Source organism: Aspergillus novofumigatus, assembly GCF_002847465.1.
Source record: "Aspergillus novofumigatus IBT 16806 chromosome Unknown P174scaffold_1, whole genome shotgun sequence".
NCBI classification, from domain to species: Eukaryota; Fungi; Ascomycota; class Eurotiomycetes; order Eurotiales; family Aspergillaceae; genus Aspergillus; species Aspergillus novofumigatus.
Genome location: NW_020194274.1, coordinates 3,466,328 through 3,490,716, shown reverse-complemented (window position 1 = coordinate 3,490,716; position 24,389 = coordinate 3,466,328). Strand labels below are relative to the sequence as shown.

The 24,389-nt window shown below is 52.9% G+C and overlaps 7 protein-coding genes across 7 annotated transcripts; 4 read left to right on the top strand and 3 right to left on the bottom strand.

Annotated features, from left to right (window-relative positions):
* The first annotated feature begins 123 nt into the window (after positions 1–123).
* P174DRAFT_447641 (uncharacterized protein) lies at positions 124–7,263 on the top strand. Its single transcript, XM_024828688.1, has one exon. The coding sequence runs from the start codon at positions 313–315 to the stop codon at positions 7,147–7,149; it is 6,837 nt and encodes a 2,278-aa protein (XP_024687693.1). The 5' UTR covers positions 124–312; the 3' UTR covers positions 7,150–7,263.
* A 675-nt stretch (positions 7,264–7,938) lies between these two features.
* Positions 7,939–9,608, bottom strand: P174DRAFT_437532 (DUF4050 domain-containing protein). The gene has a single exon (XM_024826324.1). The coding sequence runs from the start codon at positions 9,389–9,391 to the stop codon at positions 8,264–8,266; it is 1,128 nt and encodes a 375-aa protein (XP_024687692.1). The 5' UTR covers positions 9,392–9,608; the 3' UTR covers positions 7,939–8,263.
* Positions 9,609–9,768: 160 nt separating this feature from the next.
* P174DRAFT_437531 (ATP-binding protein) lies at positions 9,769–13,077 on the bottom strand. The gene has a single exon (XM_024826323.1). The coding sequence runs from the start codon at positions 12,778–12,780 to the stop codon at positions 9,922–9,924; it is 2,859 nt and encodes a 952-aa protein (XP_024687691.1). The 5' UTR covers positions 12,781–13,077; the 3' UTR covers positions 9,769–9,921.
* A 1,641-nt stretch (positions 13,078–14,718) lies between these two features.
* On the top strand, positions 14,719–17,142 carry P174DRAFT_456645 (LIM domain-binding protein; the record flags this gene model as incomplete). The annotated part of the gene is made up of 5 exons (XM_024829454.1): positions 14,719–15,013; positions 15,091–15,944; positions 16,011–16,298; positions 16,352–16,929; positions 16,974–17,142. The coding sequence occupies 5 exons, from the start codon at positions 14,719–14,721 to the stop codon at positions 17,140–17,142; spliced, it is 2,184 nt and encodes a 727-aa protein (XP_024687690.1).
* Positions 17,143–18,113: 971 nt separating this feature from the next.
* Positions 18,114–19,600, top strand: P174DRAFT_437529 (urease accessory protein UreG). The gene is made up of 4 exons (XM_024826322.1): positions 18,114–18,548; positions 18,613–18,711; positions 18,780–19,128; positions 19,158–19,600. Exons 1-4 carry the CDS (start codon positions 18,373–18,375, stop codon positions 19,317–19,319), a joined length of 786 nt encoding a protein of 261 aa, XP_024687689.1. The 5' UTR covers positions 18,114–18,372; the 3' UTR covers positions 19,320–19,600.
* P174DRAFT_447636 (WDR46/Utp7 family WD40 repeat domain-containing protein) lies at positions 19,351–21,373 on the bottom strand. The gene is made up of 2 exons (XM_024828687.1): positions 20,625–21,373; positions 19,351–20,559 (listed from the first exon to the last, which is right to left on the bottom strand). The coding sequence occupies exons 1-2, from the start codon at positions 21,255–21,257 to the stop codon at positions 19,585–19,587; spliced, it is 1,608 nt and encodes a 535-aa protein (XP_024687688.1). The 5' UTR covers positions 21,258–21,373; the 3' UTR covers positions 19,351–19,584.
* A 105-nt stretch (positions 21,374–21,478) lies between these two features.
* Positions 21,479–24,355, top strand: P174DRAFT_447635 (small subunit rRNA maturation protein TSR1). The gene is made up of 3 exons (XM_024828686.1): positions 21,479–21,748; positions 21,818–22,278; positions 22,344–24,355. Exons 1-3 carry the CDS (start codon positions 21,640–21,642, stop codon positions 24,183–24,185), a joined length of 2,412 nt encoding a protein of 803 aa, XP_024687687.1. The 5' UTR covers positions 21,479–21,639; the 3' UTR covers positions 24,186–24,355.
* Positions 24,356–24,389: the final 34 nt, after the last annotated feature.

Sequence of the window (24,389 nt, the reverse complement as noted above, 5' to 3'; positions counted from 1 at the left end):
GCACTTTAACGCCAGCGGTTCCAGGCTCCTAGGCTCCCACTGCGGAACTGCTCCATACTATTATTCCACTTACGATTTCCGCCTTTTGGGAACAACGCGTCCACGCATTTTCGACGCGTCTAATCAACGAACAACTTTGTTCGACCTGAAATCACCCAATCCGACATAGACGCTCCGGCCTTGCCCTCTACGCATTTGCACTCTCGTGGTCAATTCTCATTTACATCAGTCGCGCGTATTTTGGACGAACTTCACAGCCGCGGACGAAGCATGGACAAATAGGGAAATGGGCACACAGCACCAAGGTCACAAATGGAATCATGGCGGGAACGAGGGTTTGTACCGGACTCGGACTCGGAGCTTGACTTTGACAGTCAGGAGTCAAAGGTGGTGAGTGGGAGGTTTGAGGATAGTGATAGAGGGACGGAAGAGGTTGTTGCGCCCAATGCGAAGCTCACTGCGCCGGCCGCAGACGATGAGGCAAACGAGGGAGAATTGGATGGGGCTGGTGACGACGGTACCGACAAGGCTCGGGATGTGGTATTAAGCTCGAAGGATGCTGAAGAAAGCACTCCCGCCATTGATAAGGCAGAGGAGGACTCTACGATGGTGGATTTGAGGAAGAAGACGTCTCAAAGTGATTCTGGCTCTGTCCGAGGAAACCACAAAGATCGAGCCAACCAGAGTGCGCCTGCTACGAGAAAGGTGGCAGACTCTTCGTCCAGTTCAAGTGGAGTGTCCGCCACGAATCCCAGCACTCCGTCAACGCCTCGCACCCAACCGCAGGCCGGCATATGGGACATTCCCAGCTCCCCAGACGAGTTACAGTTCGATGTGCAGCCATCCCGGAGACGGATTACTTACTTTTCAAAGAGGAAGGACCCCGGAACCCAGAAGAACTCGTCAACTATCGACGAAGCTGGGACGCAGCTAGTGAACGTGAATGAGAATATATCTCCTCTTTCTTCTCCTCTCTCATCACTTCATTCGATAAGTCTGGGTGAAGATGATGACAGTCTGCGAGATAGGCAAGAGGTGCAGAAGGAAACAGAGACCACAGAAACACAAGCTCCGCAGAATCGAGAGGAGCCACTGCTGCCTTTTGAGATCCCGGACCATATACTACAGGAGATGTCACAACCCATGCGCAGGTCATTGAGACAGCGGAATCCTATCCAATTACACCCGTACCTGCTCGAAGATGCGAAGTACCGGAGTCTCATGAAAGCCCGAGGCCTGAAACCCGTACGGGTACCTCTGCATCAAGCTGTACATGACACAGCCGACGAGAGTCAAAGCAAGGACTTCGAGCCTCCTTCAAGCAGTCCAGCTGAAGACTTTCAATTTCCGCCATCATCTCCAACAATGGATCAACCGCTGCCTGATAGACACGTCCACAAGGATCCTCTACATCGGCGAGGTCGTGTAGACCCACAACTCCAAGACCATTTAGCGAACAGACCAGATGCTCGTCCTTCAAAACGGCGCAGGGTATCCCGACCTGGAGATGCTGACCGACGCTCTCTGAAACATGCGTCCCAGCCAAAGGTGGTCATCGGCCAATCTCCTGCACGTCCTGAACATGACTCTATCTTCAACATACCAAGTCCACCCCGCTCAGGAAGCGTCTCTTCCACGCAAACCAGTCAGCACGCTGAGGGATTCCGTTTCCCACTTGGATTCACGCCACCGACTTTAACTACGCCGGTTACGGAGCCTCGAGTCAATGGACGCAATGCTATAAATTCTGACATGACGGACTGGTTGACCGGCGCTGACGACCAGGTTTCTGTGGATGGTGAAGCTACTAATCAGAGCCAACCAAACTCCGATGTGGGCGAGGATGCACCTGAAGAAGATGATGAGCAATTCGCAGTGAGGGCCCTACAACGCAAGATCAAAGGTGTACTGCCGGCATCTTGGCTGCGACTGGACCAAAAGAACCAGAGACAGGGAAATCTCCCTTCCACGCAGCGACAGCGTGATAGACTGGTATCTCACCGAACAGAAAACGCTAAGGGCGTTGCCAGGAAGATCACGAAAAAGAATGATTCTAGGATGGTTTCAACTGCTAGGGAGCCATTGGCCTCGTTGAGCCACCTTGCGGATGATGACAGTGGTGAGAGTAGCAGAGCAGAGGAGGACATGCCTGTAGACGCCCACAAAAAGATGGCTGAGTTATTTCAGCTCGATTTGCCGTTTGATGACGACATTGCTGGGGACGACATTCCTGAGTCTGATCATATAGACTACATGTTTCCGCCAATCCCTCGGGGTCCAATAGGCCCACGAAGTCGAAAGCCGGGCAAGAAACGCCAGAGGACGGAAACAGGTGGCTCACACTCTCATAGTCACACCAAAAGACCGCGGTTGAAGCGACAGACAAGAATTACCGATCCAGAATATGGAGCCCGAAAGGAAAGGGCTGCGCCGCGCCGACTCCCTAGACTAGGCATTTTAGACGCTCCAGACGTTGCTCATCGGCCTCGCAATGAACAGCCTCAATTCTTGAGGGTGGCCGCGCGACGAGCACGTTCCCGCAAAGATATGGGCAGGAGAAGCCCATCCCGCAAGTTCATCAAGCTGGGATCGCGACTGGACACGGAGGACGCTAACAAGGCATTGGGCGAGTGGCAGAAAGGAAAGCTGCGGCAGACGCAATTGCCTCGAGTACAGACCAAGCTTTACGCGCGACCGCCATTGTTGGATCGCTCTGTCAATCAATCAGCCGTCGTTACCAATTACAATCCCTCTTTAAAGGAGAGAGGCTTCTTGCCAGATCCTGAGAGGACGAATTCAGTTGATATGATCGACGATACTCTTGATGAGACGCCTCCAGATGTCCCAGCTATCACTCCAACCACAGAAAGGGACATTTCGTCGCGCCCGAAGCCTGCGTCTGGGCAGCAAGGTAGGAAATGGGTCATTCGACGAAACTTTGCCGTTTCATCTCTGAAGAGAAACGGCCCACGCCCAGCGGAACCCGAAATAACAGACGCTAGCAGAAACTCTGCTTCACCGTCGCTCTTCCAGAAAACGCTTGCACTGCTGAATCGAGACTACCGGCATAAACACCCGGCGCACCGGAACTTACCCCTTGGTCGTTACCTTGCGGACACTCTCACGCCGTCTCTCCCTACCAAGGTTCAATCAGATGTCTCTGCCGAGATCCCGAACCCGGCCACCGACGCGTCGCCTACACTTCCAGGTCATAATAGGCGCCGTCAGTTGAAGAAACGACCACCTCGGCGACTGGACCTTGGTGCACTCGATAGTCAAGAGGTTGACACTCGAGATTCTGGCACTACCGTGCCGGCAGATAGTGTTGTTCTGGAAAACTCGCGTTCTACAATCAGCACTGGCAACGGACTCAAGTCTTTTCGGCGCACTTACACCGTTGATTTTGACATCACACCTCTTTGCCCTGGCACATTCTTCCATGAATCTACGTTTATAGGGAGTGGCCAGTTCGCGCGTGCTCTCAACGTTCAATCGCGCAATATGGATGTGAAAACTGGTCTGTCTCGTATCAAATTGAGGGACCAGATTTTCCGGTGGGGTCCTTGGAATGACACCGTCTCTTCTGAATTCGGCCAAGTCTTTGACGTTATGATTGAAGAGTTAGAGACGAAGGCTGCCTCTGAGGTTGCAACAAGCATGGATCGAGGAACGGCCTCCCACGACGCTTGTGCATTGTACAGGTCGTTGGTCCAGTACGTCACAGAACACCTGGCGTTTGAGGATCCGATTGATAGGATGGGATTTGTCAAACGAGCCCAGAGTCTCATTGCAAAGCTGAACGAGCAACTTACGGCGGTAGCGTTGAGTGACGAGCGTCCGAGGGATTATCTCACCCAGATTGCGTCCTACAATCTTGTGTTTGCGAGCCAAGCGTTTCAGGTAGCCTGTCATGCTCTTGTTGATGGGAATATTGCCCATGAGATCTCAGATATGGTCAAGTTTGCTGCCAGACGGGTTCTGGGCTTCATTGCAAGTCGAACGGCACAGATACTGATGCGCACGTTCCTTCAAGACAACAAATCTCCTAACAAACGTGAAGCGGGCATCCAGGCGGACCAATCTGTCATCGAGGCCTATGTGATTGTGCGACATGTGTTGCAGTCCATGGATAAACTCAAAGGTTGCTTCGGTGAGTTGATTGCTGAAGCCTACTTGTCAGCTGGAGGGGATTCGAGTAATTCAGGAGATATCGATGGTTTCGAGAATGGGTGGGAAAGCTTATTCACCACATTGCCGCTCAATGAATTTGATTCGTGCGGTTTGGTCAGAATTGGAGCACGCTTTCGGGAAGCTCATGACAACTGGTTGATGGTGAAACGATTGCTCTCACCCGTTCTCGCTAACTACGACACCAACGCTGAAACGCAACCAATCTCATGCAACAATTACTGCAGAGTGCTTTTTCGAAGATGCCACCATCTGATCAATGGTTGGGGCTGGCGAGATTGCAGGCCTATAATGCAACTCATGTATGACTTCTTTGCGAAAAGGCATCTCTATGATCTGAAGCTCGAGGAGAGCTACAAGTCTCCTTCTTTTCTCGATGAACTCGACCGCAACCCTTCCTTTGATGTCCAACCAGGCGACCCATCTTATCATATCTTTTTGAAGATTCTGGCAACCGGGCTGCGATTTTTGCCATTGTCCTGTGACAAGAAACAGATCCGAAATTTCGCTTGGCGACTACTACCGAATCACGATGGAAGATATCCCAAGGAAAAGCCTATTTCTCAGTCGGACTTGGACGCCGTGAGGAACCATCATGATCTTCTGTGCACTCTTTACTTTGCTGTTCCTGATGGATGTCGTCCGCGATTGGAGATCATCAAGACGCTTGTTGACCCTGCCATTTCCCATCGTGAAACGTGCAACATCAGCATCCGGGCATGGAGCCGACTCGTGCGGTTCAAGTTGTCAACCGACGAGGACGTATCTGGACTTGAGCCTTTTGCCGATTGGCATTGTTATTTCCTCACCGAGTTCTTGAAGCAGCACTCCCTCGCACGGAAGGAAATCGAAGCTCAGAACGCTATAGCAAAGAGCTTCTCTCGTGAAGAGGTTGAGAAGACAATTTCTCAGAACCAAAGGCAAATCGAATCGTTGCTCACCATGGCTCTCGGTGGTCTACAGAACGCTGTTCGTGCAGCTCCGACGCTGGAGCATGCGCGAGTGGTTGTATCCAAGGCACCTATTCGAGCAATTCTGGGTCTTTTCAATCCCAAGGTGGCTCGTGTCAATACTGTAGTCTCTGAGGCGTTACTTGTAATCGTTGCTTACCTTCAGAAATGCGACGCGAACCCCGTCCCGGCGGCGAAGACTCCCACAGTTCCAGCTGACGAAGACAGCCAAGAGTATGGGGACTGGACTGACATTGAAGCAATATACGGGGATGAAAGCCCTTCAGTAAGCAAAGGCGTTGAGTATGTGGAATCGGCTTTCCTTCCAGCGGTATCCCGTCTTGTGTCAAACTGCTTTGGCGAGGATCACTGTCCGGAAGATGTGATACTCCTGAATGTTGTTGATTGCTGGACTTCCATTGCCTGGGTTCTTGTGAAGCACGGGCTGAAACATTGGGATAATTATCTCGGCCATTACGATGGAGAGTCGTGGTCTTCGCTTCGATCGACTGTGCAGACAAGGAAGTTTACACCCCTCTTCCTTGCAAGTTGTATTGAGAGAGACCCACGATGCCTGTCTGAGTGTAGGCTTTTGATACTGAGCATGTGGCTGTCGAGCTTGGTGGAACGGGTATCGATGCTCAAATTCCAGCATCGTCTCACGGAGGCGCTGTTAAATCTCGACACCACGGACCCGTTATTGCACAACTTACCGTTCTCGAAAGATCGGCAGAATGATCGATATTCCATTTCGTTGGAAGATCTCAGTCAACGGAGGTTATCACTTCTCTCAAGTCTACTTTCGAATATGCGAGCACACGTCCAGGATCTGGAAGATACAGAAAGTCGGGAGCTGTCAAGTACGAGGCGGGACTGCAGAGAACTGATCCAACGGATGATGGCATCCATGAAGGCAAACTACCAGGAACTGGGCAGTGGAGGAGCCAGCGCACAAGGAGCATACGTTGACTTTGTTCATCGGATCGTTGGGTTTCTGCAACAGTACAGCAGGGATATCTGCCCTATTGATCCATTCTTCACTGATCCTACCTCTTTCCCACTCCCGTCGGCGGATCCAACCTACATTGTCGCCAGACTCAAGAGCTACGAACCGAAGCTGTGTTCCGAGAAGGTAGTGAAGACCTTGATTGTGTTTGTCCAGGGTGTATCGGAGAGAGCAGCCATCGATGGGCAGCAAGTATATCTGGTTGATCAGCTCCATACGTCCATGGCAGATATCTACGAGACTGGAGACCCGTGCAAGCCTACTTTGCGTGCAGTCCTCCTACAATGCGTGTTTTCCGCCTATATCGAGTGCGCGTTCAGCAATCCTGCCGCATGGCTCCTCAGTCGACCGATTATACAGACGGTGTCTCTCGTCTTTAAAGACTTGCTGTTTTTCATGGATATCACGGATCCAATGTGTCGGGCTTCCGTCTTAGCTATTCTTGGTGCTGTCTTCCGTTCATCCTACCAAGCCGTTCGGTATATCACAAGGAACCCCCGCATACTTACCGATTTTACTGCGATCACCACACTTACTAGTCTTGTCGAAATGGTTACCTCCGCGATCCCTGTTGTGGATTACATAGATCGAGCGACAGATGTGGGAGGGTGGGCCGTCTCACAAATCGGTGCACTTCGTGGACTTGTTCTTTTTGTCGCGTCTTCCCTTCGTGAACAGCCGCTGGCGAGCGAGGTATTGGGCCTGGTACAATCATCTAAGGCCTTCGATGACAACGGCACTACGAACCAAGCTGTCCCGTCGTTCTTCCATGGTCTTCGCGCTGCAGCAACACATGAACTGCAAGCCTATCTCAACGACAGCTGGTCTCAACATCAGGGAAAGTACTACTTCACTCGGCGTGGCGGTCATCAGCCACAGGAAGTCCAGCTTGAGCCTTCAGTTGCTGCCGAGATTGAGCGCACACCAGTGGCAGCGTTTGAGCAGGCTGTCCAGACCTTTTTGGATACTGTGAGGGCCGTTGATTTATTCGATGAGGCGGATTAACGAGCTCTGCTTGTCAGCTATGCAGTATATACTCGCTGTCGGAAGGCGTTGACTCGAGATCTTTTTATGCCATATATAGATTATGAGATGACAACCGCATTAAATGAATGAAATAAAATGACTTGCAAACTCTTAAACCAATCCTCAAGAAAGGAACCAGTACCGGTCTATTGTTGCAAACTCTGTCGCGAACAACCCATATACCACCCCAAACTTTGAACTGTATGCTGTTCGCCCGCACCAACTCGCACGAGACTTGCTCAGCGTCATCCGCCGAGCATGCGATCTAGTGCCGTCACTTGCTTAGCGTCTCTATCCGTATCATTTCCATGATATTGGTGTGTGTGGTGTGGTGTGGTGTGGTGGATGGACATGGACATACCCTGCACAAGGACACTTTCGGCGGGAGGCACCTCGTCGATGAAGTAGGGTTTCCAATCTATGGAGAAGGAGTCGTTTGAGCCGCCAGGGTAGGTCCTTTGTAGATGTGATTGATTTCTTGTGGTTGGAGGTGGCGATGAGTACTTTCAGTTGAATGGTTACATATATATCTGGGTTGGGGTGGAAAGTGAGGAGGTGTGTAGACTGCTCATGGGCAGATCATGTCTGAGATTATCCCGATTGAGATGTGGTCGTATTGGAGTATGTATAGAACGGTTGAAGTGATAGTTTCTGAGGACGGTTTTTATGCTTGTTGCTTGGGATTTATGGTATGGCGGGTTAGAACTAGGGGATATTGTTATTACGCCGCCAGCGGGCATACGATGCTGGAAATAGACGTTGCCTAGACTGAGACAGGTGGATTGTGCTTTGCCTTGCCTGTGCTGCTTATGAGATGAATAGCAACGTGATTTGGTATAATGGTTTTCGTGCTACATGGGGTTATACACGGCGTTCCATCGTGAGAGCCATATAGCACTGAGTCGTCCATTTCTGATCGTCATACAACTCATGACAGTAAGTAAGGAAGAAGACGTAACATAGACAGAGTAAAACATAAGCCACTCCAGATGATGCATCCTGTTCGCCAAAGACCGTCCGTAGCACCAGTCCAATGCAACCCGAACATGAAATCTCGAAGTCAAGTTCATCACAGCAGACGTAAACTGAAAACTTATTTGCTCGGATGCCCAGCACCCGGAAGATCAGGCCCTCCATCCTTGGGCTGCCCGTCGTGCGCCTCAGGGTGACTGCCATGACTCGAGCCTCGGCGATGGAACGGGTTCGAGTGGAAGCCGGAGAAGTGGAACACCTTCTTCACGGCGCCGACGACGCTCGATCGGCGTTTAGACTCTTGAGATCCCTGTGCATCGCCTGCGGCGCTGCCGTTCTTATGCACGATGGAGTCATCCGGGAGGACGATGGAGGTCGGTTTTGGGGGCCACTGGCCGTCGGACTTCCATCCTTGCACCATCGCCTTGACGACGTCGGCGAGGTTGATGGGCACCGTGGGTGTCAGCGCCTGCACCACCACCTTGGAGTAGATAGACGGATACATGGCAGGCGTGATCGAAGCGCGCACGGCGTTGCTTACGGGGATGAAGGACGGGGCGACAGGTATGAGGGGGTCGCGGACTTCGCCGGCGGACGGAGGAGGTGGTGGAGAGACAGACTCATCATGCGAGGACTCTGGGCCAGGTACGGCCAGGCCCGTCTCCGTCGATTCCTTGGCCGCTTCATCAACAGCTGGATCTGCCTGTGTTTGCTGCGGCTCCCCTTCCTTCTCAGCGATCGCAAGCGAGCTCCCTGTCCGCGCAACAAGATCCGCGGTCCCGTCCCGCTCAGCACCCGTAGCCTGTGTCTCCCCCGGAGTATGCACGGCAGCGCCTCGTTCTCGATCCTCCGTCGCCAAAACCTCCTCCTTCGATCGCGCCCCCGTCCACGCATCCCGCCTCTCAACCCACGTCCGCAATCCGATATTCCACCGCATCTCGTCCTCCTCCAGCTGTCTGCGCCGCTTGCGCCGCCGCTCCCGCGCAGTCACTACCCGCGACGAATCGGACGAGTCACCGTCCAGCTCCCCAGGGCTATCTGGCTCATCCTGCGGCTCTAATTCCGACCCGGAGCTGTCGTATTCGCGGAGTCGCCATTCGAGCCATTGCTGCTCGGGGGCTGCGGGTGTGGCTGATGCCGGCGCGCCAGAAGTGGCCGACGAGGGCTCAAAGGCCCAGTCGTTTCGGACGACTTCGAAGACGTGTCGTTTTGCTTCTCGGATGGCTGCGTCGCGTGCCTCTGCCGACATGGTAGTGAGGCTTTTGTGTGACGGGAGGGGTAGACTAGGTGAGGGGAGGAGCTGCGGAGGGTCGTGTGGGCTGATCGACAAGGTATATTAGAAACGGGTCCGGAGCAGGCCCCTTGCTGTGACCCACGTGGAACCCGTAGAGCACGAGATTAGAGACAAGGGGTTCCTGGAGTGGGAGAGGTGTGTTGTGTGTGGCGGAGTTGCAGCGACTGAAGGGGGCGGGACAGGAGAATTCGAAGATGTCATGGCGACAAAAACAAAGTCCAAACTTTGTGGGTGATGGCGCCGACAGATCAGCAGTCAATAGTCGATACGCTATCTTGCGCTTTCATAATGTATTTAAGAGAAAGAGCACGCAGAATCTGATGAAATATATACTCTTTGTTAGGCAGAATACTAGTACAAGTCCTATCTATCTATACCATGTCGCTAATAGTACACAAGTCGTCACATAAATCCCGAGTCCATACCATGTATTTCTCCTAATCCAAACGAGATTACCCAAGAATTCAGAGCCAAATCGAATATGTTCAAGTCCGGACACGCGCAGCATCCGTTTCAGCCTGCTCCGTACCAAGAGGCATGAATCCCCATCCGGCGCTCTTCTTGCGACGGCCTTTACGATCACCGTACTGCTCGTCGAACTTCCTGATTGCCGACAACGAGGACATATCTTCGCTGATCGACGCGCTAATCTCTTCCATTCCCCGCTCAAAGTGCGCCCGAGTCAATATGCGACGCGCTGGATATTGGTACGGCTCGGGGCCCTGATGTTTGGCCGCGAGGTCGTTCTCTTCTCGAACGCAGGCCAGAGCGGCCGCAACGCAGAGATTCTTCAGATCAGAGCCGGAATAAAGAGGAGTTCGATGAGCCAGCTCAGCTAGATCGACCGACTGATCGAGGGTCTCGTCCTTCAGGTGGATCTTCAAAATGGCCAACCGATCCTGCTCCGTCGGAAGGTCCACAAGAAGCCTTCTTGGGAGGCGTCGAAGGACGGCGTCGTCGAGGTCGAATGGTCGGTTGGTGGCAACCATGATAAATGCAGACATGTCGTTCATTCCGTCCCACTCTCGGAGGAACTGATTGATGAGCTCCCGATGCGAGGTGCGACTACTGGCGCCCGTCCGGGAACAGAAAATGGCATCTGCCTCGTCAATAAAAACCACACATGGGCTTAGTTTCTTCGCCAAGGTGAAAATTGCTTTGACGTTCTTCTCGCCCTCGCCGACATACATATCGTACACCTCGGAACCGCTGACCTCCAGAACAGTCGCACCACTTTCCCGAGCAACGGCCTTTGCAAGCAGGGTTTTACCGGTACCTGGCGGGCCGTAGAGCAATAATCCTGGAATTTTGTCCGTAGCCAAGACTCCATATGTGAAAGCCTCTGGCCGGATGAGGGACAGCGAAGTCAGCGTCTTCAGAGCATCGATAGTCTCTGGTGGGACATGGACGTCGGCAAATGTTGTCCGGATATTGTTGGCATCGACAACGCCATTCAGCAACTTCTTCTCATGGGAGTTGCAGGTTTTACGCAAAGAGTTTAATAAACGCTCCCTGTCGGTACCTGCCTCAGGTGTAGATTTTGGCGTCCGCTCTCGTAGCCAGTCATTCTTGGTTTGGTCTGTCTTGTGCATCATCTCAATACCACGCTGGATGTGTTCAAAACCCAAAGGTTCGTTCGGGCCAACGCTACCAAGGGCAAGTGTTGTCGCCCAGTGGATCTGGCTGTAAGGCCAGTAGCGGTCATCTAAACCGGACTCTTTCACAAGGGACGGAGGTAGTGGCCAAGACCGATTTTCGAAAATGGCATCTTTGACTGCAGAGGCGCTCTCATTCAGTCGAGTACGAAGCATATCCTGCATGTGGCGAATGTTGATGTCCAGCGTACGCCTCTTGCGGTCCTCTGTAAACGTCATTTCCACCACTTTTGACTCCATTCCTGGTGTAATGACCAGCATTTGCGAGAAATGGTCGTCAAAGGCATTTTGCATAAGTCTCGCCGAGTCCGAATCGGGGCTGACTTCCTGCGCCGAGGTGCCAATGAACAGGACTCGAGTGCCGGCCTTTCTCCGATCCATGATAGCTTTTTGTAATAGAGTAATAAACTTAGCACCTTCACGTGCCGCCTGGATTTCCCCATAGTCCTGCACCTGCACGATGACGTCGCGAACGGCGGCAGCCTGAGCCTCCGACGGCGATTCTGGCTCAGATACTGACTTGGACCGCTTGCTGGGTGAGCTAATTAGCTCGTGAACAAGTCGAAGCCGCCTATCTTCGACTCGATCGCTCGGGCTCTGTGCCGCAGCTGTACCATCCAGGGGCCCATTGAACGAGGTCATCAGTGATTTGAGCCCAAGAATACTCGGCAATGGAATATCACCGTTATTACTCGCGCTCGAGATCGTGATAAATTTCGCTCCCTTTAAGCCGGGTCGGAAATTCCTCGGCGGCACCGGAGCGTCGATAAAGTCAGTGTCGTCTGCTTCACTCTCGTTGAGGTTGTCTCCCAAGTCCTGCCACGATTCAGCAATAGACGGCCGATAGACCTCGTAGCCCAGCGACCTGATAGGCGACGTCGCACCGCTGTCCGCCATGTCTTGCTCACTGCATAGCTGAGCAATGTCCTGAGCATCCAGCGTCACAACATCCGCGCCTAGCTCTTGGGCTAATCGCTTCACCACCGCATCCAAAAATAAGATGCCATCCGCACCCGGGTATTGTAGGACGAGGTGCGATTTTTGCGCCGAAGGCTCTTGCGCATATTTGGGTGGTGGAAGCCGTAGGCCTGCTTTAGCAGACGCGCATAGTTCTTCCCATAGCGCTTCGCTTAGGACATACCGATGGCCTGTGTCGCTTTGTGCCTCAGATGGTAACGGGTCGCCTCCATCACCACCCCGGGACTGAGCATGCGCTTCCGCTTTCTTTTCCTTCGTTTCTAAGCGACGTATCTCAACCTGTTGTCGGGACTGTGCAACGGCCTGTTCTTCATCACCATGCAAAACAGTATTTCGTTCACGGAACCATTGCGGGACAGTTGCTACCGGAGCTATGAGATCTTTGCCCTGTCTCCGGTTCCTTAACGCCCTCCGTACACCTGAGCCATAGGGACCCGGATCTTTCTTCACCACTCGTTCTGTTGTTGCTACCGGACTTGTCGAGGGAGCATCTTCGGAGGGGGTATGTTCCGAGTTCAGTGCGGGAATATCGTGAGCGACGCTTTCCGGAGGTGAGTTCCGAGAGTCGCTGGGATCAGATGGTGCGCTAGATAGCCATTTTGGCGTCAGATGAAAGCGACGTGCAGACGAGGCGAGAGTTGGGGGGTAGCGGCGATGGGCGACGAAGCGGCAGGGTCGGGCGAAGGACGAAAGTAGCCTGCCCTGTACCATTGACGAATACATCCGGGGCAAATTCTGCCACCGGAGCTAGGTTATGAGGGTTACGCTGAGTTGCGAATCGCAAACGTCTGCATCAACCAAGTCGTGAGTAAAAGAACGTTGTGACGGTTACTCCGATGCTGATCCTTTTTTGCCGACGGAGAGCTTAGTCACGTGACATAAATTATATGGCTTTGTTTGATGGCTGACAAAGATGGACAAGCTGAACAACGCTTTGCGACTTGACTTTTACTCCGTAGACATTTTGTCGTTTTGTACAGAAGATGCATAGCAGCTCAATTGGCCTACCTGCCCAGAATCATATCTACGAGCATATCCAGAGCTTCAAAGGTAATCTAGACCAAGTAAAAACCAAGGGTAATAAGGGGCTGACGTATGATCGACACTACATGGTTATAATGCGTGATGACCGTATACCGGCGAGAAGCGGAAGATGTACAACGTTTACAAGACACAACAATGAAATTGGAACCGAAGTGGCATTGCTGACTATGAATTATCTATATACGGCTGTTCTATGTGACGGCAAGATAATTGAATCCAGGAAGACAATGCAACAGTACGGTTCGACTCAATTCTTGGACATTCGATAACTGGCACTACACTGATCCGAAGTTAGCAGATATTTCGGACTATATGGCATGCAAAAACAGAGCAATTGAGATAGTTCTCAGACAAAATATACTGGCAAGTAGCAGACCAACCGGGAAAGGGAGGTCCGAAATGTCTCGTCAAGGGCGACTCGGAGAGTAAAGAAGTAAAAAAGGTTTTGTCATCTTCGAAGATGTATTTCATGATCAACAAGAACAAATGGAAATAGTAGACTAACCTTGTCAAATGTCCCATGAGCGTAGCTTCAGAGGTGACCTGATGTGTTAGCAGTGGTATGATCGTGCATCAGGATGTAGAATCAATTCATTGTGATTCAGCCTCCTTCTGCACATCATGCAACGATCAAAGCTTTTCCACAGGCATTATCGAAAGCCCATATTCAGAGATTGAGAAGTCGACAGATTTATCGCCAACAGTGTTGAGAAGATGAAACGGAAGAATCTTTCTGTGGGAGAGAGGCAGGCAGAATAAAAAGAAAAGAAACAAGCGGGAACACGCAACAACCTTTTTCCGGATATCACGTGCCACATACCCCATCCGACCTAGCGGCTTCTGTGATTCGCGCTGGCCGACGGGCGCCGTCCAGCAAAAACGAAAAGCCTCAAAGGGCCGGGGACTCTCTCTCTCGCCTTATGAGTGTGTGTCTTCTTCTGATTTTTACCCTCTGGTCGATCCCCCCAACCTTATCCACCTTAACTGGTGGCAGCTTTTTCCTTGAAAGTTGTACGTGGTTTGTATTGTTCGTGTTTTTCGATTTTGTTTTCTGGATCAAGAAACGAGCGATCATCGAACCTGGCGATCGCGACGGGGTGCCCGTCTGCCTTTCTCTCGCTCTCACTCTCTCGTTGGCCCCTAGCCCCTCCACATCTCCGTCCGGCCTCCTAAACCCATCCCATCGTTATTCCTTATCCTTTTTATTATTGCAACTCTGGCCTGGCCCTCGTTACTCGACAACTGACCCAATTCGGTTTTCGATAATATAGAAGTCGAGTGGCCTGGTGGCTAGAGATTACCAGGGCCCATTTTGACCAATCCATGCGCCAACGACGCTTGTCTAATTTTCAACGATAACGACGCAAGTTCGGTCGCCCGACTGCTGCGTCTTGGCCTCCGCCCCGACGCTAAAAGCGGCCTGTCGTTCCTCCACGTCAAAGAGCGCGCTCTTTTTTGACTTTGACAGACGTCCGCCTTCAATCTAAATTGTCGATATTCTTACTTTATTATTTTATCCACCAGTCCTGTCCCATCCTCAGTGTCACCATCTCTCCCTTTCACCGATTCTAGGAGTCCCGATCTCGGCGACTTCGCTGCATAGCGATGATGATGGCGCAGCCATTTCCTGCCCATCAAGGCATGCCGCAACATCCTGGCCTGCCGCCAGGTCATCCAATGGCCCAAGGACAACATCCTAACGCTCATCCTGGTGCCGGGATGGTGCACCCGGGCGTGTCGGCGCCAGGAGGGCCTCAAGTCACTCAAGGAGGACCGATGATGGGAATGCCTCCAGGCGCTGGAACGACAGGCCCTGGTGGTCCTGTCCAGGCTCATGCACTTTCTCATTTGGGGCCTGCGCAGGCGCATCTGTTCCAACAACCGCAATTTGCTCAAACGTGTACGTCCTTTGTTTCTTTGCTGGACATTGTTAACGTGGAGAGGGTAAACGGTTCTTGCTGACTTGTTTTCAAATAGTTGCCAATAACCCTCAGTTGCTACAACAACACCAGCACCAACAACAGATCCTTCGACAGCGCATGATGTTTCAGCAGCAGCAAGCAGCTCAGCAACAGCAGCATGCAGGTCTCCCAGTGTCATTACCCAATGGCACTCAGGGTTTAAACGCTGCTCAATTAGCCGCCATGCAAGCGAATTCGGGAATGCGACCGGTAAATCTACAAATGCACCTTCAACAAATGCCTCATGGCCCTCAGAACATTCAGCAACAGCAGCAACAGCTCTTTGCTATGCAGCAGGCTCAGCAAGCGCAACAGGCACACCAGGCACACCAGGCGCAGCAAGCTCAACAAGCCCAGCAAGCTCAACATGCCGCGGCGGCCGCCGCTGCAGCAGCCGCGCAACCGGGTCAGCATACACCGCAGCAGCGTCATGCGGCACATCCCCAGAATATGCATGACGCTCAAAGTGTAACACCTCAGCCGCAACCTCCACCACATCAAGGAAGCAGCACGCCTCAGCCGAACCCTCCTCAACCTCCCTCCAGTCAGCCTCAGCAGCAGCCAGGTGCTGCTCCCCAACCGCATCCGACACCAAACCCGGCCCCGCAACAGTTGCCGCAGGCTCAGCAACCCGGCCAGCAGCACCAACAGCAGCAGCAACCACCGCAACAGCAGCACCAGCAACAACAACAACAACAACAACAGGGACAACCGCAAGGCCAGCAGCAACAAATGACTCCCCAGGAGGCTCAAATGAAGGCCCAGCAGACTCAGAATCAAGCCGCCATGATGATGCAGCAGAGGATGGGCATGAAAGGCACTTCGATTCTGGCCTTGCTCACTTTTGCGGAGCATTTGAGTAACTTTAGCGTACGTCGTAATTTGTCGCAATATGCGAGTGCTTTTTGATTAGAGATTGTGCTAACTTGACGACAGAGTCGCGGCGAAGCCCAGGATTTGCTGTATTGGCAAGCATTTGTTGATAAATTCTATTCTCCGGTTGGCGTTCTCCGACAAGGGGTGTACAATCCCCAAGCGGGTTCGAAACAATTCGAGATCTCGACGCCGGCCCTAGCACGGTATTATCTGACTCAATTTACGAGTGGAATCCGTCAGATTCAGATGCTGGTTGAAGGTGCGCGCGAGAGAGATTCGCCCAATGGTGGTCGCATTGTGGAGAGTCGCAGGACGTCGTTTATCTACTGGTTCACCAATGATTCTCAGGTTTGTTTACTATTCGCCTTGGTTTTGGGATACGCTTCTAACTTTCTCGAAAGCTATTCACCAATGGGACACTTATAGCGCACTTCGATCACAATAACAAGATCGAAATGCTTGACATTGTTGTGATGAATCATACCGAGTATCTTCCGCGGAGCCAGCTACAGGCGCTGGAATTGTCAGAGCAGAAACAGAGCCCGAAAGTCTCCAAGAATATGGGCAAACGGGCCCAGCAGAAGCAGGCCCAGCAAGCCGCACCGTCTCTGCCCGAGTCTATGGTCACAGCAAATGGTGTGCCAACGGCGGTCATGAGTTTCTTAGAAGTGGCGGAGACTATCTCGCATATGCAGATGCTGTTCCAATTCTCGCAGCAGAATCCACAATTTTCGCCTCCTGAAGCACTACGGAATCTGGTGAACACGCTGCAGAGCCAGAATCCCAATCCGGGGTTCATGCCCAGCCCCATGAACCCGGCAATGCAGCAAGGCCAGAATCTACGAGGACCCCAGATGAACGGACCTAATCAGTTCGCATCCCCCGCAATGGCTCATCTCGGGTTGCCCGGTCAAGGCTCTCCTCACCTTTCAGCCCACCCGAGTCCGGCCCAGAGCCATCTCGCCGGCCCCCTGGCATGGTACAACAGGGGCAGATGCAGCCCAACGTTGGCCAGGTCACCAGTGCTAGTGCCAGCCCGCAAGTGACCAACAAGCGTCGACGGGCCAGTACCGTCAAGGTGGAGAACGACGATACTGGTGGTGCGGAAGTCAATGGAACTGCTCCCCAAGGCGCGGGCAAAGTCAAAGCCAGTCCCCGGGTCGGCGGGAAAAGACAGAAGGGTACTGCGTAATACTAGAGATGGTTTCCGTTTCCGCCTGGGGTCCATTCATCTCCTTTATTGTCCTTTTATTGATTCATTACCGTTCCATTTCAGTCTCAAGAAGCGGGGAACTGGCGTACCATAGGATACCTGTTTGAGGCTTTTCTTGCTCTTCTTTTTTTTTACGAATCTGGGTGCGTTTCATCTTCATCTCGTCGCTTGAATATATCGGATGGTACGTTGTTTTGTTATATGTTCGATTCCTCTTTTCCGCTCCTGCATCGCATGCGAATCCGCTGGCGACTACTCGGTACCGGTTGTCTGCATCACACCAGCGAGATGGATGGGAACTATTTCATCTCTTGTCCTGAGTCGCAAGTGGGATCCCCACGGCAATTTTTCACGTTGAATATGAGGTCTCCTGATACAAACTGATATCAGCCTAATGTACTTTATCTACTTGCTCGTTTTCCATCTGAGGCTTTTGGTTTGGACTTGTTAATTCTGGACTTGGATCGACCATTCTATGAGCTTTTGCTTTCCTCGACGGTTTTGAGGAATGATTATCTTTTGGGTCTTTGAGCTCGATTCCCTAGCGTTGATGATAATTGACATTGAACGCCAGTCCGCTTGCTTCTGATATCCGTGCTATACAGTCCCATCTTTTGATCTGGCGTCAGGTGCTTGCTTGCTCCTTTGAAGATTCCGCTTCTCTGCTATCGTTTGCTTGCTATAGCTGTGTGACTCTAAGACGGGGATGCGAACGAATAGCCATCATCTTGCTTCTGACTTGCCTGCGCTTGTAGGGGTCCGCACCTTCCAACTCATAACTCGACTCAGTAGATAGACTAACGTTTGACTCAAACCGTGGCCCCGTAGCTTTTCTTTCAGTGATAGGCGGACTAGATTTACGGGACTCAATCTACTTCTTATCGGTGATATGCGCCACGTTCTTTACACATGTGCAGACAGACGGCGGTTTTTGCTATGGCTTGCGAAGACGAAAAGATATAATCGGACACAAATTCTATATGATCTTACTGCGATGAATCAAGCCTTATCAAGGTTTCAAACAAACTAACATGTCTCATGTAATGTCATCGGAGTCGCCCGTCTTGGCCAAGTCCCCAATGCAGCTCTCTCTGGGGCTGCCCCTCACCCCGAGATAACGAGCACCCCTCCATGGAGCCACTACTTTTCTCACCCTTTCTGCATTGAAATTTCCCTTGCACATCACTTTCAACCAACAGGAAAAACACCATGTCACACTCCCACTCCCATGACCACGGCGTGAGCCATTCCCACGATGACCCCTTCAACGGCCACGGCCACTCTCATGAGATCCTCGACGGGCCGGGTTCATACCTGCAACGCGAGATGCCATTGATTGAAGGCCGCGACTGGAAGGACCGCGCCTTCACCATTGGTATCGGAGGGTATGTTTTCTCAACTTTGATTCGGTTTACGCTACGCTATATACTAATCCCCATTGCCATTCAGACCCGTCGGATCCGGCAAGACGGCGCTGATGCTCGCGCTCTGCCATGCCCTGCGAGACCAGTATAACATTGCCGCTGTGACGAATGATATTTTCACGCGGTAGGGTTTAAGTCCACGACTACCCGTATCACCGCTATACCCAATACTAATTCGTGTTTTGACAACAGCGAAGACGCCGAGTTCCTCACGCGGCACAAAGCCCTCTCGCCCAGCCGCATCCGCGCGATCGAGACAGGCGGGTGTCCGCACGCCGCTGTCCGCGAGGACATCAGCGCTAATCTACTCGCCCTGCAGACGCTCCAGAAACAGTTCCAGACGGATCTGCTCCTGATTGAGTCGGGGGGTGATAACCTCGCTGCGAACTACTCGCGCGAGCTGGCGGATTTCATCATCTATGTGATTGATGTAGCGGGGGGTGATAAGGTGCCGCGTAAGGGCGGGCCGGGGATTACGGGCTCGGATCTGCTGGTTGTGAATAAGATCGATCTGGCTGAGGCGGTGGGGGCGGACTTGAAGGTTATGGAGAGGGATGCGGCGAAGATGAGGGAGGGGGCCCGACGGTTTTTGCGGTGGTGAAGCATGGGAAGGGGGTGGATCATATTGTGAATTTGATTCTGAGTGCGTGGAAGGCGAGCGGGGCGTATGAGGCTAGTTTGGAGAGGTGGAAGAATGGGGCGCCGAAGAATTCGGGGAGTGTGGATGAATAGGCAGCCTCGTTCTACGATTTGAGCGGGATTTATATATGATATGCATGTGTAAATGTACATTCAATGACTGATTGACGATGACTACAAACGACTGTCACTTTTGCCCAGTACCCAACCTTACCAACGCCCGGAAAATGCAGGAACAAGCTGAGAATGAGAACCGATGGTCCATGAGAAAACTGGGAACTGGGTATCTATCATCTCTCGCGGGAGATGAACAAGGAAGCAATCAACATGCTGCAAAACATCCAAGACTTGACGCCAATCAAATCCCCTTCTGGGCGAACCGCGCCAACGCAGGACCCAGGTCCTGCCGCTCGGCGCGGAGCTTCTCCTTTTGCCGTGCAGCGTGCTCCTTGCGCAGCATCTCCGCCTTGACGCGCTTGTCGTCGATGACATTGCGCCGGCCCTTCTTGCGGAGGTACTTGCGCAGGGCGCTGTTGCGGCCGCGGCCGCGGTTCTTGAGCTTCTCGATGGGGTCCACGGGCCGGCGGTCGAGATCCTTCTCCTCGCGGTTCTTCTGGTCGCGGATCGTATCCAGCTTGCCGACAAAGTTGGAGTCCAGGGAGATCATCTCGGGCTGCAGCTTGTTGAGCAGCGCGCGCACCTCGGCCTCCTGGCGCTGTTTCGTGTTCTCGTACGGGTTGACCTCGAGCGCGTCGAAGTTGGGCTCTCCGGCGCCGGGGACCAGGATGCTGGCGAATCCCTTGTCGTGCGCGACTCCCAGGACGTCCTCGTATGGGCACCAGCGCAGGTTCTCGATGCGGTGGCCGTCCCCGCCCCAGGCCATGTAGGGGCTCTTCACTTTGCCCTGGTCTGCCTGTGCCGCGTCGAAGAGGCCGCGCCACACGCTCACCTGCGTCCCCCAGCCGACTGCGGTCAGACCGCGGTCACTGATCGAGACCGATGCTCCGGGCTGGTAGCACGAGTAGGAGTGCACCTCCCGGAACATCCGGATGTCCCACACGCACATCTTCTGGTCCTGGCCCGTCGACACCATGTACCGTCCTTGTCTGTCCACCGCTAACGAGCGAACGGGGCCGCGGTGCACGAGGGCTTTGACGAGGTTGGTTTGGGAGTTTGGAGACCACAGCGTAACCGTTCCATTCTGATGCCCGACGTGCATGATGGCGTTCATTGGGTTCTGGCAAAGCGATGTCGGGGCGCCGAGTCGTGTGGGAAGTTCTGCCACCATCTGGCCGGTCGATGTGTCGGTGTACTTGAGATGACCGCTCATTTGCTGTGTAGACATGTGTTAGCAATTTCAGCAATTCCAGGTATCAGATCCGAAAAGGTCAATCTTACAGCGCCCACGAGAAGGAAATGGTAGGGGAGAAAATCGAGGAAGACCGGTTCGATGTACTTGTTAAGACAGTGCAGCTCAACACCGGCGTGGTCGTAGATGTAGACGTGCTTCCTCTGCGCAACCGCAAAGTACTGATTGTTATGCAACCACCGAGCATCGCGAACTGTCTCTCCCAGTTGCAGCTCACAGCCCAATTTGCCATTCCGCCAGTCCATCGTCGCAACATGCCCCTTCCGGCCAGCCATAAGCAGCTCCCGACCGTTCCTTGTGTAGTCCGCCCGGTATGGGCCCAAATCTCCCAACTTCAACTCGAATCCCTTCTTCGCCGTCTCGATAGCGACATTGTCGCGGATCTCATCCTGTCGCACCTTATATGTCCGTTCGAGCTCCCCTTCAGGCTCCAGGAATCCCGCCTCATGCTCAAGCAGAATTTCCGCATCTTTCGCCTTGAGAGCGGCTGCCTTGAACTTTGCCTCCACAGCCTTCAGATTGCTGCGTAGCTTCCTATCCCGCACGCTCTGTACATTGATGGGCTTGCCACGTCCGTAGGTTTTTTGCGCTTCGACTACCCGTTTGCTCTTTTCGCGCTTGCCGGTCGGCGCGACGGCCATCGTCGGTGCGGATTCAGACATTTACTTCGTTCCTCCAATATTTCAAGTAATCTAGAAAACCCCGAAGGAGAAACGGGAAGAAATTGAACTGAGCGAGAAGTATTGCCGACTGAAAAGGGATCGGAGGTAAGGTTATCTGCGGGTCTTGAAGGAAAATTCATGCCAAGATTTCACCCTCGCTTGCCCACACCTTAAACTGATAGATAATTTTTTTTTTTTCGCTGGCAGAAAAGACCCGCTCTCCGAGATCTTGTCTTGTCTATCGTCCATCGGCTTATCGTGCTAGATAGAGTCTTTAAGATTTTCGTCAAATCTATTTTCTTTAGACATATAACTCTCTGTCTATTTCTATAGCAAACTGGACTCTCTTCCTTTTCGTTTCAAAGGGTCCAGCGGTGCCAACATGGCGCCCACCCAGACGGTGCATCATCACCGCTCAACTACCAAAACACCCCACAAGCCATTCAAGTCCAAGCATGCCTCGAAGAGTGCTCTGAAAGACATCAACAAGGGTATGATTGCATTAATCTGCGTTAATATTACTACTCTGGAACGACTCTAACTGCGATATCTGTGATCAGGCAAGGTCGAGCGGGGTACTCGCAAGACCCCTCACCAGCAACTCATGTCGAAGCTCGATCGTCGAAACCAGGCTCGTCAAAAACAGCAGCTGAAGCATCAGGAAAAGGCACAGGCCAACAGTATCTTCACCGGAGCGAACGGTGCGCCCCGTCATGTCGCAGTCGTGCCGCTTTCCGCCGATATCGATGTCGCTGCAGTCCTCCGGTCTTTGAATGAAAGTGTGGACGTTTCGGTCGATGTTTCTGCGGACACGATCTCTCGTGTGCGCATTGATCGCTTCAGACAGAGCCTGCAGTATATTCCCGCGAAATTTGACTTAATGGGCGCTTTGGATGTGTGCCGCATGGCGGATTTCGTTGTCCTGGCATTGTCCTCGGAGGTGGAGGTAGAGGAGCAGGGGGAACAGCTGTTGAGATCGATCGAGGGCCAGGGTATTTCGAATGTTGTGGCTGTCGTTCAGGTATGTCGGGGTTCTTGGCTTTCGGATCGTCGGGTTAGTAGACTAACCGTGGGTTTATTTTCTAGGGTCTCGACAAGATCAATCCTCCCAAGAAACGTCCGCAGGTGGCCTCTTCCCTCAAATCATTCATCAACCACTTCTTTCCTTCTGTCGAAAAGGTGCTGTCTGTCGACTCGAGACAGGAATGTTCGAACGTCGTCCGGTCCCTGTGTACCGCAACACCAAAGGGTATCCGCTGGCGGGATGAGCGGAGCTGGATGCTGGTAGAGGAGATGAAATGGCCCGAGGCCACAACAGAAGTCGTCGACGACGTTGTTTTGACCGGTATTGTCCGCGGACAGGGACTAAAAGCCGACCGTCTCGTCCATATCCCTGGATGGGGCGATTTCCAGATCGATTCGATCACTGCAGCACCACTCCCGGGTGCCCGAGCGAAGCGCGATGATGCCATGAATGTTGATGAGAATGAGGCCCCACAGGTCCTGGATGTTCCCACCGCTGACCGCGACGACCTCGCCACTGTGGCTCCCGAGGAGATCGAGATGGAGGAGGACGATATCTCTGTCGCCGAGACGGAGCGCAAGGGTGTCCTCCTAGATGACCACCATTACTTCTCAGATGATGACTCCCATCTGCCCACGCGCCCCAAGAGACTGCCCAAGGGAACGTCAGAATACCAATCGGCATGGTTTGTCGATGATGTCTCCGACAGCGGCTCCGACATTGAGGAGGAGGAAGAACAGGACGAGGCTATGGCTATGGATACCGCTGGAAACCCCGAGGACGGCGTGTTCCCGGATCGTCAGGATGCTATGACAGAAGCTGGACCTTCTGAGTACCCTCAGTCCGAGATGTTCCTTGACCCCTCGCCGGAAGACGAAGCTCAGCAACTGGAGGAGTATCGGGCCAGTCGCCGCAAGGAAGCGTCCGAGGACCTGGAGTTCCCAGACGAAATCGAACTTCATCCTAACGTGCTTGCGAGAGAGCGGCTGGCTCGATTTAGAGGTCTGAAGAATTTCAAGACTAGCGCTTGGGAGACTGCTGAGGACCGTCCGCATGAACCAGAGGACTGGCGCCGGCTGCTGCAGATCGTGGATTACAAAGGCTCCAAGAACAGAACTCTCCGTGAAGCTCTGGTTGGCGGTGTGAACCCTGGCATCAGGGTTGATGTCCACTTGCGCGGAGTGCCGTCCTCGCTCCGTAACCGCCGGCAGCCCCTGTCTCTCTTCTCACTTCTCCGCCATGAGCACAAGCATACCGTAGTCAACGTGAACATGCACTTGAACTCTAGCGTTGAGGAGCCCCTCAAGTCCAAGGAGGAACTCGTCGTTCAATGCGGCCCCCGCCGTCTGATCGTCAAGCCGATCTTCTCTGCTGGCGACAACACTCCGAATAACGTGCACAAGTTCGATAGATTCCTTCACCCCGGGCGCAGCGCGATTGCTACCTGGATTGGACCTCTCACATGGGGCGCCGTTCCCATCCTCGTTTTCAAGAGCAAGCAAAACCAGGATCCCGAGGTCCTCGACTCGGCCGACGCCGACGCAGAGGCCCCGATCGACATCGACAACCTGGAGCTCATCGGAAAGGGCACCGTCGTCGCCCCGGACCAGTCCCGCGTTGTCGCGAAGCGAGCCATCCTCACGGGTCATCCGTTCAAGATCCACAAGCGAATCGTCACCGTCCGCTACATGTTCTTCAACGCGGAGGACATCAACTGGTTCAAGGCCCTGCAGCTGTGGACCAGGAGAGGGCGCAGCGGTTACATCAAGGAGAGTCTCGGTACGCACGGTTACTTCAAGGCTACTTTCGATGGCAAGCTCAATCCTCAGGATTCGATCGGCATCAGTCTGTACAAGAGAGTCTTCCCCAGGAAGGCCCGGGCTCTGGAGGAAGTTGTTGCATAGATTGGTGCTGGCATGGAGGATTTTATTTGATCAAGTTTTACATGAAGGATGACATGATACCACAAAAGTTACATTGCATCGTTGGATATTTCGCGAGGGCTCACAAAGCATTTCCACGTTTCCACGTATATAGACGAAGCATTAGATCCGACTTGCAAATTCAGAGCGTCTAATCTGGATTCGTTCCGACTATTTTGTTTTCCA